Source organism: Vombatus ursinus, unplaced genomic scaffold (genome assembly GCF_900497805.2).
Source record: "Vombatus ursinus unplaced genomic scaffold, bare-nosed wombat genome assembly UNPS02015129.1, whole genome shotgun sequence".
NCBI classification, from domain to species: Eukaryota; Metazoa; Chordata; class Mammalia; order Diprotodontia; family Vombatidae; genus Vombatus; species Vombatus ursinus.
Genome location: NW_020954907.1, coordinates 960,162 through 979,706, shown reverse-complemented (window position 1 = coordinate 979,706; position 19,545 = coordinate 960,162). Strand labels below are relative to the sequence as shown.

General features: G+C 50.7%; 1 protein-coding gene across 2 annotated transcripts; it reads right to left on the bottom strand.

Annotated features, from left to right (window-relative positions):
* Positions 1–515: 515 nt before the first annotated feature.
* SCD (stearoyl-CoA desaturase) lies at positions 516–16,792 on the bottom strand. Of its 2 annotated transcripts, XM_027846306.1 has the most exons (7): positions 16,581–16,792; positions 16,296–16,364; positions 14,939–15,230; positions 10,600–10,730; positions 8,904–9,109; positions 7,773–8,005; positions 516–4,007 (listed from the first exon to the last, which is right to left on the bottom strand). In XM_027846306.1, exons 2-7 carry the CDS (start codon positions 16,320–16,322, stop codon positions 3,808–3,810), a joined length of 1,089 nt encoding a protein of 362 aa, XP_027702107.1. In that variant the 5' UTR covers positions 16,323–16,364; positions 16,581–16,792; the 3' UTR covers positions 516–3,807. The 2 variants fall into 2 exon arrangements, with proteins under 2 accessions (XP_027702107.1, XP_027702106.1); XM_027846305.1 differs by having other exon boundaries at positions 16,296–16,791.
* Positions 16,793–19,545: the final 2,753 nt, after the last annotated feature.

Here is a 19,545-nt window from a genome sequence, read left to right as displayed (position 1 = left end):
TTCAGAACCTCAGTGAAAGCTAAAATTACCCCGTTTGCATTTTGTGCCGCCCACCCATCTTTGGTTCAAGGACTGGCAAAGTTTTCCTTGCCCAGTTCTCTATGCTACTTTCCTCCTGTGTCTGGGAGGGCAAGGGGCCAGGCAGATGGAAAGCCCCTCTCCTCTGCTGAGCTTGCTACCTACAGCCCTGGGAGTCAGGAGGAGCGCCTACGGGCAGGGAGGGGCAGGCAACTTCCCAGAACCAGCTGGCTGGCGAAGGGGAGGGGAAGGGGAGACTTCTTGCTTGCTCAAGTTACGTGTCCGCCGGCAGGACCTGAGCCCAGCCTTCATTTAACCTAGAGTAACCTTTCCTCCAGTCACCAGGCCTAGGAGGGAGCAGGGCAAAGGGGCTGGGTCAACTCCAACTGCTCCTGTGGGTTCCCCACTCTTAAAGGGACAGGATCCAATTACGGTGACAGAAGCCTAGCAGTAAGGAAGTGAGGAAAGCAAGCGCCAGAATCCCTCCAAACAATGTATTCAGATTCACTTCACTTTTATTATGAACAAACACAATCTCAGATCAGTAAATGACTTCAGAGTCAATATTAATAGAAATTATTCCAAAATTATTCTTCGCAGGTCACAGATACTACGATCCAAAATAAAGGAAAAAAATTCCCAACCCAGGAAAAGGTATCCTGCTCATGTTTCCATAGCAACAAGAGTTGCTGAGCTCTCCAGCTTCACCTCCCCCCACCATCCACCCCCCTTCCCAACATGCTCAGCTCAGCCCAGCCACTCCATCTCTACCCTAAGCCAGGCTCCTAGAGGTCCATGGCATCTTGTAGGAAGCTTCCTCAGCTGAAGGATTCCAAGGTGCTTTACAAACAATTAGTCCCGCCTCACAACTGCCCTGTGAGGTAGGTCAGTATTATTATCCCTGTTTTTAACAGACAGGGAAACTGAGGCACAGAATAGTTAAGCGACTTGCCCAGAGTTACACAGCAAGTCAGTGGCAGAACTCGGAGGGGAGCCCCTCTCCCTAAACCACTACAGTTAACACATCATCTTATTTCCTTCAATTTCTTACTCTGGCTTGTGTGAGCTGAACTTCAGGATACAAGCAAACCAAGGGGAAAGTTTCTATTTTAAATGCTGCAACCATCTTTTAATCTAAAACAAAACAAAACAAACCAAAAAAAAAAAAACCAAACAACACCTAAATCAAATACATTCAAATTACTTGCACCCGCCATGCGGGCCCCTTAACAAGAAAGTCCCCAGAGAAAAAACAAAAACAAACAAAAATTTTTTTTCCTCCAAATTGAAGCACAGAAATGCAGTCCTACAAATTGTCGGTTCTCCTGCTGGGTCTGGGTCTCAGCTCTCCCACCAACTGCTCTCTCTGCTCAGAGAGGCTGTAGAGAAAGCAGCAAGGAGGGGAGTGGAGGCAGACTCACCCTCAATACTGATTAGAACCCACAGAAGCACCCAGAGGAATTTGTTAGCCTGCCCACAGAGCAAGAAGTAATGGAAATTCAGGCTCTGTCAGTCCTGAGTCCATTTTGAATTGTTTGTTTGTTTTTAAATAGGTTTCTTTGCTTTGAGCTTTGTCATCTTCTCATAGTATTCCTTCCCCTGACAGTCAAGAGAGATGCCAGGACTCCATCTGGCCTTGTGCAGGGTCAGAGTATGGGTCTTCACTGAACATTGTTAGAAGAGATAAGCTGTTTTCATTGTATTTATTTTGTGATGTCCTGTGGGATTAAAATTCCCAACAGACTTCTCTTAAGGGTAGGCCCACACAGGCCAGCGGATCTAAACTAAACATGGACATTTCTATCTATTTCTTTCCTATTGGGATGAACAGCTTTCAGAAGGCTGGGTTTCCAAACCAGTCTGAACCTTCCACCCAGGCCTGTTTATTCTTAGAATCCAGACAGAAAGCATGCTGTCCTCTCCCACCCCTATCCCAACCATGGGGCTGGCACTCCCAGGAAGACAGCAGCAAAGCCAAGGGAGATCAGGGGAAGGTGCTTTGAGATCCCTCAAAGCCCAGTGGTAGGTTTTCCTTCACCCATCTCCCTGGCTAGGTGGTGGGAACATTCCCACAATTTCCTTAAGCCAGCTGGGCCAAAAACTGGTCGATTGTGGTGACCATTACACCAGCTCTGGCAGGCAAGAAGGAAGAGTGAGATCTTCCAATTTTTTCCCTTCCAATCAAGAGAGTCCACTCAGTAGCCCCCTAAACCAGCCAGAAGCCCTCTGCCACTCAGCAGCCCTGGGCTTGGCTTGCACAGTTAACATGGAACACCCAGCATGCTGAGGATGAGAGGGAAAGGAATAATAATACAAAAAAAAAAAAAGCCTCCTCCCTCCCTAGTGGCTGGCTCATTGAGATGACATTGGCGTTTAGTTGGAGCTTAACTGAGTTTCCATCTGACCCAGGGATGTTCCCCAGCAGGTTTGCCAGCTCTGCCTTGAGTCAACAGGATAGTGGGGCAGTGAGGGAAGGAAGAGGCGATGCAGGTCAACTGAATGGGGCAGTCACATTACAGAGGGAAAAACCAGTGGAGCTCCCTAGCCCTGAGCAATTCCAGCCAAGGCTGCTGCCTGTCCAGAGACAGGAGGGGGAAGAGGTTAAGGGCAACTAGGCGAAGCCAAGGGTTAGCCCCCAAATCCCTACTGTGCCTCCCCAGGCAAATTTTAGCTTCTGGAAGGTAGGAGAGAACAGTGGGAAAAGAGCGACAGGGTGTGTATGCTGCAGAAGGGACCCCCATGGATCCATCTAGAATTGGTATCCAATCCATTTTCTATAGAGAGAGGAAGGATCTTGGACCCTTCAGACTTGACCTGTTTCTAAGCCCTGCCCCCAGCCTCTTGGGCTCCTGCTCAGCAGTGAGGGGCAGGGGAGCCATCACACTCATTCTTCCTCCTCTTCTCTCAAAACTCCAGGATGGAGAATGAGGATACGGGGACGCTGAGGTTGGTTTGTTTTACTTTTCCAATGAGTTGCTGTTTCCTTAACTTTTCCCCCAGTCTCTCCCCAGGTCAGGCCAATTTCATTAGGAGCTACAGCTCTTGCCCCTTGGTTCCCTAGGTGTGCTTGACCCTCCCTTGCCCTAAGCTTTACAGAAGCATCTCTTTATGGTGTAGCATCCCTCCAGCCCAAATTTCCCAGGCCACTGGGCCACAGAGCAAGCCCATTTGGTTGAGGAGCGGTCTAGAAGGATGGCTGGCAGAGAACTCGTCCTTTTTTCTTACACCCCTCTCCCCAATCATAGTAGGCATGCTACTTCCCTTCCCCTGCCTTCGTTTCCAGGAGGAAACGGCAGCCAAGAAGAATGACCCTCCTTCACTCCAGCTGGTAGGGAATGAGGCTTGGCCTGAAGGAGCTGGAAAAGTGGCCCTGACTGCTTTCTGGGTTTACTCCTCACCCCTGGGGGCTTAGGGAGGGCCAGAAGGAAGAGGAATCACTGAGGGGAAAGAAAAGGCCACCGACGGTGACACTACAGAGAAAGAGCCGGCCCAGGGCACACCAGCTGCTTGCTTAGGAGGCAGTGAAGGGGGGAGGGGAAAGAAGGGAAAGGAAAGGTGATCAGAACAGGGGAAGGAAAGAGAAGGAGGAAGAGGAAAAGCAAGATCATCCCAGCATTCACAAAGGCAGAGTTGTTGGCTTTCAATACATTTGCACTGTAAAGGAATACTGTATTGGAATGGGTTAAAAAAAATCATCATCTTTAGCATCTGGTAGCATTATTCAGTAGTTAATAAAGAGAACATTAGACCTCTGCCCAGCTGGCTTGGTGGGGAGCGGGGAAGGAGGCCTCAGCCGCTCTTCGAGCTCCCTTCACCAGTTCTGGAGCATCTGGCAAGGATGGTGGCCTTGGAGACTTTCTTTCGGTCGTAGGCCAAGCCCAGGAGACACATGCAGTCGATGAAGAAGGTGGTAAAGTTGATGTGCCAGCGGTACTCGCTGGCAGAGTAATCGTATGGGAAGGTGTGATGGTAGTTGTGGAAGCCTTCACCTGTTACAGCAAGACAAGAAGGGGTGAGCGGGTCATGGAAGGCAGCCCGAGCCCCTAGGGAGTCACGGCTCTCTGACGTGTGGTGGACCCTGCCTTATCTACCACCCAATCAACCAACAAGCATCGGTTTTCTGCCTACTAGGTGGCAGGCATACGCTGGGGACACCAAAACGGTCGCTGCCCTCAAAAAGCTTACGTTCCATTGGAGAAGAGCCAACACAGACGGCAGGGTAAGTATGGAGAACTAGTAACAGAAGGCCCTTAAGCAGGAATGGGCGTTTGAGCTGAACTCTGAGGGAAACTAGAAGACAAGAGAAGGAGGGAGGATATTGCCGGAACAGGGCAGAGCCTGAGCAATGTGTCGACACAGAGCTGGAATGCCATCTCTAAGGAACTGCAGTAGGTCAGTATGCCTGGAAGCGTGCAGAAAGAAGAGCCAAGTGCACTGTGACTCAAAAGGTAGCTTGGATTCACTTTGGCAGCTGGATGAAGGATGGATTCAGAGAGGAGAGAGACTCGAAAAGCAGGGAGTTCAATTAAGGGATGACGACAATAGTCCAAGTGAGTTGATGATGGCTTGAACCAGGGCGGTGGCTGTGGGTGGAGGGAAGAGACTGTGGAACCTCTCAGGTCTGCTGTTTGGGGGAGAGGGGAAAGGGGAGTGGAGAAGGGGCGGGACGGCTCTGGGCACCGAGACAGCAAAGAGGAAAGAGAGCTCTGGAATCCCTGCCTGCTATTGTTGCTTCAGCACATGCTGGCATGGCGATCCGGCCTTCTCTGAGCTCCAGGTTCTCTGGGGAGCTAGCCTCTGAAAGCTCTCCTGGGTCCCAGCCAAAGAGCTAAAAAGCCCCACTAACCAATGGGATTCTTGGGGCAGTTTCCTCTTGGCTGAATAATAACATGACATTTACCCAGTAAACACAGTATATTTACATATGCTGTTGTCTTTGATCTTTAAAAGCTAAGAAAGTGAGCTGTGTAACTAGAGGCATTATTATCCCCATTTTACAGATAAGGAAACTGAGGTCCAGAAAGGTTAAAGTGATCATGGGGTCACACAGCTATTAGGGTCATAGGTTCAGGGCCAGAAGGTACTTTCTGTTGTGTACGACTCTCTGTGACCCCATTTGGGGTTTTCTTGGCAAAGACAGTAGAGTGGTTTGCCATTTCCTTCTCCAGATCGTTTAACAGATGTGGAAACTGAGGCAAACATGGTTAAGTGTCTTGTCCCAAGGTCACATAGCTACAAAGTGTCCGAGGCTGGATTTGAAATCAGGAAGATGAGTCTTCTCAGTTCCAGGCCCAGCACTATATGCCACCTAGCTGCCCAAGAGAAGGGACTTTAGAGGTATTAGCTTCCTCCTACCAAAGATAATGAAGTTGGGCCTGAAGAGGTTAAATCACTAAGTGTCAGAAATGGGATCTGAACCCAGACTTTCCTGATTCTAAGTCCAACATTACCCACTAGCCCACACTGCCTCTTCCAAGAAAGCCTGCAGTTCCCTGTCAGTAGGCAGGGGTTTTTCTGAGTCCGGGAACACAAAGATTTCTAAGTCCTTCTCAATGCCCTGGGCCATGACTTCCTTTTCCTATTGATAAGCAAGGGTGATAGTACTGACCTACATCGAAGGCCCCACTGCTGCTCTAATAAAAGGGCTTGTCCAGCCCCAAACTGATAAAAGTGCCCCAGAAACAGCAGTGACACTATTAATAACGTCTGAGGGCAGAAGTCCTGGCTAAATGACAGGGCCAGGGATCAGAAGCTATACTCTCTGACACCTGCTTATCTACAACGTGAAACCCATGGAAGGGAGGGGATAACCCTGGGCCGAAGGTTGAGGCTGCTCAGAGGAATATCGATGCCAATGTGTGGAGATGCAAAGGGGACCTCGAGACACCTGGAGGTGTGAGAAGGCCTTCAATCTGGGTGGCAGCAAGGGCTAGTCCAGGAGGACATGTACAGAGGGGCATGTCCTTGGAGGACCGGGGCAGAGGACAAGCCGTAGGGGGAAGAGCATTGAGGGGTTGGTGAACATGAAGTGGGTCCAAAGCACAAATGCCATTTGCCCTGACACTCCTGGACTTCCCTGTTTATTGTTTTAAGCCACATTTCATATATAAGAATACAACAACAGAGTCGAGAAAGGTGGCCAATGGCCAACAGGAGACTGAAAATCAACATATTAACATTGGGCTTGTGGTCAAAGCCTAGCAGATGCCGCCAGCAGGGAAAGAGTCCACAGGCATTCCTAGAAGACAGTGAAAGGTGATGCCAAGGTGAGGAACCCAGGATGATGAAATAGGAGCAAGAGTACGAACCAGAGACAAAAACCATTAGAGAGAACGGGGACAGTGGAAAGGGGGACTGGGGTCACAGAAGGGCCCTTAGAGGCCATCTAGTCCAATTTCTTCATTTGGTAACAGCTAGAGAGATGAAGTGACTACATATCCTTCCAGCCATATGTGACAGAGCTGGGGTCTCTGACTCCCAAAGCCAGCCACCTTTTCTATCCCCTTGGAGGAGACAGGGAGGGCAAAGTACCTGCAGCTAAGTGAGCTACATTGGAGTTCTTCAGTGGAGAAGGGCCACCTCACTCATTTGATAGATGCTAACAGACACACAGAACTGAGGCACACAGATGAGGTGATTTGGTCAGGCCCCAAGAGTAAGAAGGCTATGTGCATTAGAACTGGGAAAGGGAATCCTGTTAACCTTGACTACAGGGCTGAGCCACACCCTTAGGTGGATAACTGGGTGGGAGGGGCAACCTAGGCAAAGAGTAAGGAAGAATGGGATGGGAGGAAGAGGGAGATGAGCACTTGATGGCAGGGGTGGGTAGAGCCACAACCAACTGATTTGTGTCCTTGCACCAAAGAGCGTCATGGCCCCTGCCCCATAACCAAATCTGACCTTGGGGATGCTGGGGAATTGAGGGACCAAGATCTGGTCACCATTTTGGTAAAGGCTTAATACATTTAAAATAAGAACAGTGATTATATACAAAACATATACAACAGAAACTTTCTGGTCAGTCTGGATAGATAAATCCCTAGAGAAATCCCCTCATGGATGTTGTGCCCTTTGGAAAATTCCTCACCCAAGCTAGGCGAAAGCTAAACCAAGACACAGAGGCTGCAATGGGGAACAAGGCAAGTAACAGACTTCATTAGGCACATCTGTACATACCCAGGCATCCACTGTAGAGATCCCCATTATGAGTCCAACCCCGCCATTTTGAAGAAAAGAAAACTAGTAGAACACAAGCTCCTTGAGGGCAGGGACTGTTTTGTATTTATCTTTGTACTCCGAGCCCAGCACGGTATCTGACACACAGCAGGAGCTTAACTGATGCTTTGAACCATTATTATGAGCCGTGGCTTGGAAATGTTAGATGGCTTATCCATGGTCACACAGAACTGGGCTTCAAACCCAGGCGACTGACTCCCAAACCAGTGGTTTTCTCATTCCACCATGCCAAGGTGAAAGTCTTGGGATTTCAGAAGAAAGATTCTTTCACTCGAACAATAACAGAATTTGAGTTAGAAGGGGCCAATAACCCCACCCCTCCCTTTTCATGAAGGAAACCTTACCCCTAAAGGCCCAAGATGAGGGAAATCCTTTGGAAGGATAGGCCCTACTTGTCAGGGAGAAAACCTGAGATGCCAAGCTGGTAAGCAGGCTCAGCCCCACCACTGCATACAACCAACCAAGCAGCCAAACTGTCAGCCCAATAGTCTTGACCGCCCTACATCCTGGGAACTTACCTACAGCTCCAAGGGCCACCAGGATATTCTCCCGGGGGTTGATGTTTTTGTCATAGGGCCGGCTGCCATACATATGAGCAGCGCTGTTCACCAGCCAGGTGGCATTGAGAACGATGGCATAACGCAGGAGAGTGGAAACATACAGGCTGTGAGCAAAATTCTCACCCCAGAAGTACCAGGGGATAAACGTGGGGAGAATGAAGCACATGAGGAGGATGGCGGGCTTGTAGTATCTGTCAAGAGAAGATGCAGCACAAGAGTTCAAGGATCCCGCAAGGCAGGAGGCTCCTGACGTCCATCCTCAGCTAGGCTGGGCCTAGGCTCCAGCCTCATCTCCAGATGAGAGGTAGGCTGGGCCAGGACCAGCGGGGAGATGCTAAGATTATGGGTCACTGTACTAGAGCTAAAAAGGACCTTCAATATTGTATAATCTTCCTTCTTTATTTTACTGAGGCCCAGAGAGGTGCAACAATTTTACCCAAGGTCACCCAGGAAATATCTGAGATGGGGATTTGAACCCAAGTTCTCTGGCTCCAGCTCTCTAGGTACCACATGGCCTCCACGATTGTTCCTGGGTTTCTATTTCTTCCTGCCCACCCTCTTTTTACATACAGCCCATGGAGGTGTAGATCTCGTCTCCTCCTGGAGCCCTTTCAGGCCAGAAGCCCATTTCCAATCCTCCCCAGAAGAACCTAAGTAGCCAAGACCTTAGCCCCAGGAAGGGCTGTGGAATCATGAACTAACTCCCATTTCTCTGGTGCTCCAAAGACATTATCTGGCTCTTCATAATAACCTTGTGAGGGAGGCATTTTATAGGGGAGGACACTGAGGCTCAAGAGAAATCACATGACTTAGGCACTAAATGCACTCAAGTCTTCCTTAACTATAAGTCCAGCATTCAGCATTTCTTAAGTACCTACTACGTTCCAGGCATTGCACTAGGAACTTTACACTTTCAGTCCTTTGCTAACAACCCTGGGAGGCAGGTGCTATTGTTATCCCCATTTTACAGATGAGGAAACTGAGGCAGACAGGGTAAGTAACTAGTCCAGGGTCACATCTGAACTCAGGCTTTTGTGGTTCCAGGCCCAGGCACTCTCCACCAGCCCCCCCTGGCCCCCTTCCACTCACTTCCTCTGGAACATCACCAGCTTCTCAGCTTTCAGATCGGACAGGTCAAGCAAACGGCCCTTCTCAATGACATCTGGGTGTTTGCGCACTAGCAGCCAGCCCACATGGGAGAAGAAAAACCCGCGCTGGGCATTATGGGGATCGGCATCTGTCTCAGAGAACTTATGATGAACACGGTGGTCCCGGGCCCACTCAAAAATGTCATTCTGGGGGGGGCACAAAAGAGACATGGCCAAGCATGAGATAAGGAAAAAGCAAGACACGTGAGGACCAGCCCAACCTCCCTGACTGGTCTCCACTTTAGACCACAAATGAAGCAACATTTTTGCAGGCTCAGAGAAAGCCCAAGAAACAAGGCTGGCTTCTTCGAACCCTTCTAGCCCCAGGGAGTACAACAGGGCAATGTTGGACAAAGGTCCCAGTAGCCTAGGCTAGACTTCTCCCACTGCCCAGGCAGCCAGCCCACCAAACTGCCCAGGAACCCTCATTCTACTCTAAGCACCTGGCAAATGAGAGGATATTCGAGCTCCCAAGATCACAGGCCACACTACGGAATTCTGTTCTATTCCCTATTCAGTGTGTCGACATCGTGCAGGTCCTGCCAGATGCCCTCCAGAAATGGAGAGCCGAACTGCATCACTGACAGAGGAGAGGAAGCCCAGAGGTATACAGTGCCATACCCAGGACACATGCCAGGCAGGGGAAATGGACTGGATGTTGACCCATTGAATGTTCATTCTCTTCCACCCCCATGAAGAGGGGGGCTCTCTCGAATTATTCATGTGCCTATCGCTTGGAGCCTAATATGTACTAAGGATTCCTCCCACGCCTTTGGAGCTTCTTCATTACCTTAGGAAAGACAAACTCTTGGCACTGGCCTGAGAGCGAGCTACAGTTTCAGACAGGTCCAAGAGATCAACTGGAAGGTAGGCCTTGATTACATAGCTCTGAGGGGAAATGGGAGCTTAAGAGGACCTCTGTGACACTCTCGGCACATTGCCTCTGCAAAGGGACACCCAGTGGGTGAGCTCTCCAAAACTGGAGTACGTACCCACTTGTCAGAGGCCTATCCCGGTGAACAAGGACGGAGCAGGGTGTGACCCCAGGAAGGAGCCCCTGGAAGCTAAGTTATATAAATATATAATTGGATATAATCCCAGAACTGGGAGAGATGTTAAAAGAGCCTAAAATCTAGGGGTTCTCTAACCCTTTTGTGTCATGCACTTCTTGGGCAGTCTGGTGAGGCCTACGAATCCCTTTTCAGAATGTTTTTAAATGCATAAAATAACATACATAGGATTACAAAGGAAACCAATTACATCCAAATACAGTTATCTATATATTTTAAAAATAAATTCACAGACCTCAGGTTAAGAAGTTCCTGTTCTAATCCCACTGGGACTCACCCAAAAAGCCATTATGAACAAAAAAAGTTTACTTTTTTTTTCTCATTAGAAACCTCTCAGGTGTGCTTTCCCTGGCTTTTTCCTCTCATTAGAATGTAAGCACCTTGAGGACAGGCAGAGGCTGTTTCACTTTTTATCTCCATACCTCCAGTGCTTCCCACAGTGCCCAGCAAATATTAGGCACTTAATAAATGCTTATTTTTGATGGATTGCTTGTTCCTCCTGAAACAACAGTTACATAGCACTTAACACAACTTCTGTTACATAGTAGGTGCTTAATAGCTTCTCACCTGGAAGGCCATGGTGTTAGCGATCGTCAGAAAGACTCTGAGGGGCAGGCGTGCCTTGTAGGTTCTGTGACTCCAGAGGCGGTGGGCTCCAGCAGTGATGCCCAGGGCGCTGATCATGTAGTACCCAAATGCTGTTTGCCAGGAGGAAGAAGAAAGTCAAAGGGAGAGACAGAAAGTCAATGTACATTTCTTCCTTGTACGTGTCTTTGGATGCACATTTACCCCAATGTACATTTCTTAAAAGCCATTCTTACTTAGGAGAAAGGTAGGCCACTGCTGAGCTACTATTCACTCTGACCCAGATCTGTTTGTAATTGGTACCTTTGGTTTCACTTCCCTGGAGCCTAAGAATCTCCCAGCCACCTCCCAAGGGCTTGAAGGAGGCTCTGGAGATAGTATTAGTATCTCTGAGCACAGAGCTCTAACAAAGCAGGCAGAGGAGAGCAAGCCCTACCCGCACCCAGCTCCAATGGCTGGCAGCTCCAACGGCTGGCTTCGGAGAGAGGCTCCAGCTGGGGGCTGGTTTGGCTTCATCCAGCTGTCTTTGGGGCTGGGACCACAGACAGGGCTTCTCCTTCAAGTCTTTGAACCCCACAACAAACTTTCTCCATCAGCTAGCCCACTGTCTTTAAAGGCAAAGCTATTTATTTCCAAACGGTGCTTGGGAACAGTTCAGAAATGTCAGCTTCACAAATGTGAAGCCTCCAGGACTGAGTGAGAACAGAAGCCCCACGGAGTTACTAGGCACATTTTCTGCCTAAGAATGGGCTTGCTGGGCCACCCCAGCTTCCCAGAGGACAGGGATCTCTGGGAAGCTGAGGTAGGAACAACAATTAGTAGCTGCTCATAATGTTTAATCCTAAGGGGGAAAAACCTGTCGGGTGATAAGCCATCACTGGCCACTAAGTCCTATCAACTTATGATGCCACAGAGATCAGTGCTCAGGAAATCAATGCTCTTGTTCGTTAAGAGGCAATGTGGTGTTATGGATAGAGGGCTAGACTAGTGAACCAACCAGGAAACCCTGGGTTCAAATCCCACCTCAGGCACTTACTGTGTGACCCTAGACAAGTCATGAGACCTTTTTTGAGTGAAAGAGCAGAAAGTTCCTTTTCTGCGGAGTTAGAGGACCTATATTCAAATCCCACTGCTGCCACTGGGTGACCTTAAACAAGTCACTTAATGATCCTGGGTCCTCTGTTCCCTCCTCTGCAAAATGAAAGGGTTGGATCAGATGGATGGGGAACAATGAGCCTATTATCTTCATCTGTAAAATGGGGGTAATAATAGCCCCTTTCCTCCAAGAGCTTGTGTGAGACTCAAATGAAAGAATAGATGAAAAGCTTTTTTTGGGGGCTATACAAATGCTAACTGTAACTTTAAGAAACCAGTCCACCTGTTTTTTCCCCCAAGAACTTTGAGGCTCTCCTTAAAGACACAGAGCGTTTTTTATTTTTATTTTTTTGCTTTTTGGTGAAGCAATCGGGGTTAAGTGACTTGCCCAGGGTTATACAGCAAGTGTCATGTGTCTGGGGGCAGCTAAGTGGTGCAGTGGATAGAGCTCCAGCCTTGGAGACAGGAGGACCTGAGTTCAAATCTAGCCCCAGACACATGGCGTGTTAACGGAATCCCGCAGGCCACTTCAATCCCTAGACTTTATCACCCAAGAAGGACCAAGTGGCCTCTAGACACCAAGAGGAAAGATCCTCCACAGGGGGACAAATCCAAGTTACCAGAAAGATGAGCAGTAGCCCTGGGACCCTGTAGGGCTTGGAAGCTCCAGCCTCTCCATCCTGGATATGGTCCTCATGCTTTGGCTCTCTATACACCAAGCCTCAGCCTACTTCACACCTGACCTCTGCACACTCTCACAGGATGGAGTACAAGCCCAGCCACGCAGCCAGGGAAACCAAGGCATAGATCACGGGTACGGACTTGCCCAGAATCACATCGTGAGTTAGTGGGTGAAGCTAGGAATAGAACCCAGGAGTCCCGACTCCCACACTCTGGCTCCTTCTTTCTCTTACAACACCCACAGAGTCTATCAAAGGAAGACTGAAACCCAAAGGGAAGGCTATTAGAATCCCATCACTGAGTCAGCATTGAGCACTGCCAGGCACAGCCCAGCCTAAAGAAGCCTTAGTCAGGTTCTTTCTTTCTCTGACGGAAAGAATGAAGTACAAATGGGCAGGAATGGGGTCTTAGAGCTTTGCTACAAAGGCTACTTGGGTTTTGCCTCCTCTCATCTTGACTCTCTCAGCTGCCAAGCCCATCAGGGTAAAGGTGTTCGGGCCCCCAGATCCTGGTCCTATCATTAGCACAAATGGGAGGAGCCCAAAGCCCTCTGAATCCCTCTCGTCCACCCCCATAATGGGGCACTAGCTTTTCCTCCCAGGGTAAGGCAGAGCAGTGCCTCGAACAGCCCCAGTAAACCAAGGGAGCCCCTTCCATACTAGGTCATGCTCATTTCACACACACACGCCTCCCCCTGGGTCCTCCAGACATGCTAAAACCACTCCCAGTAACAGATCTCCCACAAGCTCCTGGCTGGAAAGACTCCTAGGAGCCCACCTCATCTACCTCTCTCTCCAGGTAGGGCTGTTTATGAGTCTCTTTCTCCCCTTGGAGATTCCTCCTGACCTTTGTCCTGCCTTGCCAGTGTAGATCCAGCAGCGATGGAGTGCAGCTGCTGGCCTCTTCCATGTAAGAACTCTTCTTGGGCCCAAGGCAGTTGCCTACCTGAACCAGGTCTGCCTGCCTGCCTGCCTGCCCCTCCTGGGTTTCACAGCCCATCCCTGGGAGCTGAAGAAACACAGCCTCCCTTCAGTCTATAGAACAGACAGGATCATAATATTGCCCCCATTCTTCAACTGGAGAAAAAGGCCCTGAAGAAAGGGCAAGCTCAGGGCACCATTTCCATGTCTGCAGCTGAAGGTGGGGTTCCCCCAGGCCAAAGTTTGCAGATCTCAGGAAAGCCTGAGGTGACACCCCGGGGAGCAGTTACCCAGTTCCTCTGCCCGACCCTGACAGACGCATGACACGAAAACCTGACCTGCTAAGAACAACAGATGTCTTTTAGTGCCCTAAAGTGTGCGAGACATTAACTCTCTGGAGTTTTACAGCAGCACTAGAGGTGTACACTAGAGGCATTATTAGTTCCATTTTACAGATGAGCATGTCAAAAGTTCAGAGAGGTGAAGGTATTTGCCTGTAGTCACACTGCTAGTAGGCAGAATTCAAATGTGAACCCTACTGATTCCTGGGCCAATACTTTATCCACTACCCCCCCTGATCCTGCTTCCATAAGTGGGCTTTGTAAGTCTCCTTGGCTCAGTCTCTCACTTTACACCACAGGGCTCCCTCTTTCCTCAAGACCTACAATAATAATACCTCAACTCCCTTCAGATCTGGATGGAAGGCCCCTAAAGCCTGTATTTGCTTTTGCCCTTCCCATGCCAGCTTGTAGCCTCAGAATGGAAGGGATGGGGCCACCTCTGTGAGAGGCACATGTGTGAGGCCCTGGGACCAGCATACACAGATGGAGGGCCCTGAAAAGCCCCATCAGAGATGGCAAGGAGCTGAGATGCTTCTCCTGAAGCAGCTCTTTGTTACTCAGCTGGCACAAGGCCTGGGGTCTGCTCCCTGCTCCTCTTGGCTCTCTGTCCTGTCCAGGCCTGTCCTGCTTGCTCCAGGCCAGCCAAATCCCAGGGGGCCAGGGGTGGCAGTGGAAAATGGAGACAATAGGGAGAGATGTGGTTGAAACAGGCACGATGGAAGGGTTCATGAGGTCTGCTGCTTTTTAAGACCATGTCTGTGGCACTAATTATATGCCCAGGCACACCCAGCTACCACAGTCATGTAACATGGATATGGGAATCTTCCTTGAGCCTCTCCCTACTAAAGGGAATCAGTCTGGCTATAGGGTGCCTGAAGGAGGGGCTCCTTTCCTGGCAGAAAAGAAAGATTCTGAGGTACAAAGTACCCGGAATCATAACGAGAGCATTTTCAATGCACTTTATGCCCATGATTTCATTTCTGAGGCACATGGTGGGTACCCACCCTGTCCCTTCAACAGCAGCTAGTGCCTCCCAAATTCCTGCTCCTCCCTTGGTCGGGGCCAGGGGCAAACCTGTTCCCCACCTCCCTACCATGTGGCTCCATCCACCTCCAAGCCAGGCCACCATCTCAGGGCTCCCTTTCCTCCACAGCGGGGATTGAGGCAGGCCTACTCCTCCTGCACCCAACAAAGGGGAGCTGCCCCTTGGACCGACAGGAGGCTCCCTCTGCCTTTGCAATAGAAGGGCTGGGGGCCAGAGGTCAGGAAGGTTGGTCCACTTACTGAACATCAGGGTGTAGATATGGCAGGAAGGCACCAGGAAGATCCCATACAGGGCTCCCAAATGAAGCATGCTCATCAGGATGATATTCCTCCAGACATAGATGAATTTGGGTTTGGGGCCTTCCTTCTCTCGGTAAGTGGGGTCAAACACATCATCCCGCATCTCGTAGTTGATCCCCTCTTCATCCTCAACAGACGCTTTTGCCGCTGCCTTGGCTGCTCCGTTCTGCAGGGCCCTGCAGGAAGGGGCTGTGATGGTGGTTGTGGTGGTCATGGTGTATGAGGGGGAGATCTGGGGGTCAAGAAAAGAAACGCTACAATGAGCCATACTGGAGGGGCAGGATGGTGTTGTAATAAAGAGTGCTGAATTTAAAATCAGGGGACCTGGGTTTGAATCCTGACTAGGCAATGATTCATGACCCCGCTGAAGTTACTTTCCCTTTCTGGGCCTCAGTTTCCTCATCGGTGAAATGAGGGGGGTTGGACTAAGGAGCTTTGGAGGGCCCTTCTGGGTCTAGATTTATGATCCTATAGGCTTGATTACCTTTGCCATAGTCCAGAGACCCAACAGGACGGACTCCTAGTAGAAGATAAGTTCCCAGAGGGCAGGGACTAATTCTTCTTTTGCCTCAGTTTCCCTAAGGCCTAGCACAGTTCCTTCAACAATGCAGGATATGTATGTGTATATATACACATATATGTATATGCGTATATAAAAAACATATATATAAAACGTTTCTAGAACTAAATTGGCTTAGATCCTGTCTCCTGAACCAAGAAAACCCGAAGGGTCCTGGGGAAAAGTGCCTATAGAAATAAGTTTAGTGTAAAAAGGAGAGAATCTGAGGGCCCAAAGGGATTGGGGAGGGGAGGAGAAGAGGAGGGGAGCTTACAGAGATGGCATCAAACACTCTCGTCTTCTATCCTGAAAGTACCCTAAAACGGGGAGTTCCTCTGTGGCTGAGGCCCAAAACCTCATTTATGGAAGAGGCCAACATCGTTCTACAGAGATAAAGCGTGGTGGTGGAGGGAGGGAGGGTGCGGTATAGTGGCAGGAGTAGAATCTGATCTATTAATGAACAAGCATTTAACAAGCATTAATACAAAGTATGAGGTTCAGCCACTTGCTACTTGTGTGACCTTGGACAAGTCATTTATCCTCTTTGTAAAATGGGGAGTGGGGTAGACAAGATGGTCTCCGACGTCCTTTCCTTCTCTAAATGCCAGGTTTCATCCTTGCCCCACACAGCTCTCCCCCACGCACACCCCTGACCCTCCCTCCTCCTTCCGTCTCTGGCTGCCAGCTCTGAGCTCCAAGGACGCCAGAGGCGCCACGGCTTCTTCCAGGGGGCCTCACCTCCTCCTGTAGCAAGTGGGCCGGCATCTGGGTTCCTCGGGAGCAGGACTCGCTCTTCCTGGGCTGGAGCTGCCGAGGGAGAGTGGGCACTTGGGCTCGAGGATTCGGCTTTTCGAGAACGCAGGCCGCCCCTCCACCCCGCACCTTCCCTCCCGGTCCCGCAAGGCTCCGCCGCCGCTGCTGCTGCTTTGCGCTCGGATTCGGGCAGTGTGCCCCGTTCGTTCGTCCGATCGTCCGATCGTTCGATCGTTCGTTTGATCGCTCGCAGCTCTGGGCGGCTCTCACCTTTCTAGCTGGCTCTCTCCGCGTCCACAACCCAGACGCGTTCTGCTCTAGCCTCTCCACTCGTGAGGATTTAAAGGCCCTAGCTGACGCCCGGGGACCGTGTCCTGGATTTCCTCAGACCCCTTTTATCCGCTGCCAACTCGGACCAAAGTGCGTAGCAGGGGCCTTTGGCAGCGGCTGCCCGGCGTGGAGGGTGCAAGAGGGCGGGCGAGGGGAGGAGACAGAGCGCCGGGGCGTGGAGAGGCCGGGGCCGGACCGGGGATAGAGCCGGGGATGCAGCCGCCGCAACCGCTGCCGCTGCCGCCGCCACCGCCGCCGGGGAAATGCTAATGATGTCTCTGTGCGCCCCAGCGCGCCATTGGCCAAGGGGAATTTGGTGCCACCTTATTCTGCCTTCGCCATTGGCTCGGTGCAATCTGCTGTTCCCTCTGCCGCGAGCGAGCGGCTGGGCCCCGACCCCTCGCTCACCCGCCGTCCACCCCCCACCCCAAGTCCCTCCCTCCTTCCTGCCTTCCCTCCTCCCCCCACTCCCCGCTTCTCAGCCTCTGGCCCTCAGACCAGGCAACGGACAACTGTTCCCCGCTGCGCATCCTGGGGACCTGGTGGGGCGCTGGGGGCCCTCTCCGAGGGAGTGGCAGGCCTGGGGGCTCAGAGGGGGAGGGGAGAAGTGGGGGATGGGAAGACCTAGGGAAGAGGTATGAGGCTCCGACCGCCTGCGATCCCGGGCCTGGGCGGCGCTTCTCAAAGTTTAGCCTGAAGCCTCAGAGTGGCGTCCACCACTCGCCCAGCATCCCTCCCCGCCTCTGTGCGCCCAGGCAGAAACGTGAAGGGTTCAGGGTATGGGGTTCCAAAACCAAGAGCAAAGGGGATCCTAGGGTGGTCACGCCCACCTCAAGCCCCCCTCAAGCCCCCCTCCTCCGAATCCCTGTCTTCTTCCTCCTGTATCCCCTCCTCCCCCAGGCAACAGCATTGTCCCCTCCAAAGTCCCCCTCCTCCTTACTGCAGCCCAGGTTCACGGTCTACAGCTAGACCCGGTGCCCCGCACTACAGAGACCAGCTGGTGAATTCAGACATGCGCATACCAGCCCAAGCACCAGCTCAGCGTGTCTGGTCACACACAACTGACCGGCGAGTGCACACAATCACATTCTAGTGTATACACATACCCCTTTACGTTCACATGCCACCAGACTCACAGGCCCTGTTACAACTCAGTAAGCTAGTGTATGCACACTGAACTCTTCGACACTCACACCAGTACATAGGGTTTTATGCAGAGGATTTATCAGTCTCTCACATACTAGTGTCTACACACAGACCAATGTCAACCCGAGATCGTAGTTAATTACACAGGCCAAGTATACACATGGACAGAAACACAAACGTGCCTAAGCCAGTGTATACATGCTGCATATATAGTTACTCTGGAGAGCACAATACATAGTCACACAGGTCAGTATGAACAATCAACCCAAGACCAGTATACAAACACAAGCCAGTATGCACACAGAGCAGCTTAGCCCCGAATATGCAGTCACGTTCACACATACTTCTAGGCATATGCATGAAATCAAAAGGTGCCCACGTTCTTCTGGTAGCAATGTCTCAGAGATTCTTTGAGGTGCTGGAGTGTGACCCCATGCTCTTTTCTTTGTGTTCAGGGTTCAGTTAGCAAATCTCCCTAGTGCAAAGTGGGAGAATGCTCAGAGCTGACCCCTCCCAGTAAGAGAAGGGCTGCCATGTGAAAACCAACCCCTCTGCCGTGCTCCACGTCCTGCCTTGTCCTGCCCTGCCCTGCCCTGCCCTGTCCTACCCTGAGCAGGGGTGTGCTACTAAGCTGCCCAGTGTCAATGCTATACCAGGACAATGACACAGGGAAATGACAGTCTTTGCTCTCTGAATGCAGAGCAGCTACCTGGCTTTGTGTATGCATTAAGGGGCTAACTCCACCCCCTCCCCACAAGGAGCCTCTCCAGGATCCATCTTCTTATTCAGGTTGTGCCCCCTCCCTCAGCAATTTGGTGGAATGAAAAGAGCATGGTGGAATTTAGAGTAAGAAAACCTGGGCTTGAGTTTCAGCTCTGCCTTTGTGATTTGAGGCTAGTTACTCTCTGAGCCTCAGTTTCCTCATCTGCAAAAAAGATGGGGTTAGATTAAAATGATCTCTGAAGTCCTTTCCAGTAGTAAATCCTAAAATGCTAAGATCCTCCCCATGGAGCCCTTCACCACACCTCTCCTCTTTGCCAGGGACTCCCACTGAACTTCCAAGGTTATCAACCCACTACCCACACTATTCCCATTTCTTCCTCTACAGCATACTGCCCAGGCTGTGTCCCACACCCAGGCTGAGGTGAGATGGCCTTTGGATCCAAAGTAGGTTGGGGCCCAACCGCTGAACTAGCCAGAGAGGCCCCGAGTTAAGGAGATGGGGGATGGGAGAGTCCACGAGCTTGTTAGTCAACAATATTTCCAAATGCAAGACTCCCCCTTCCTCCCTTGGTTAGGACTGTTCTCAAGGTCAGACTATCCCTCAGGGCCAGTTACAAGGATTCTGTTTTCCTCTTTGGTGTTCCCCACAAGTTTAAGGTCCCTGGAAGAATGTCATCGTCATCATTGTCCTCAGTGACTTGAAGAAATATTACTCATCTGTACAGGGTGACTATTCCCTTGCATCACCTCCCCCTCCTCTAACTGTCCCCTTTGTTCCTTCTCCCAGAGAGACTTGAGGGATCTCCTATCAGGCACTTATCTCTGGGGTAAGTGACATGGAGGTTAGCTTTAGTTAGGATAAGGTTATTCTCTCAAGGTCTAAACATATTCCTCCCTGTTCCTCAAGGAGATCCTGAAATGGGCAGGAGTCACCTTAAAAACAGAAGGTATTCAGGGAAGGCCTCCCTGAGGTTAGTGAAAGGTTGCTGTTCTTGTACTTACCTGGAGGGGGAGGGCAGACCAGGAAGTCTGAGTC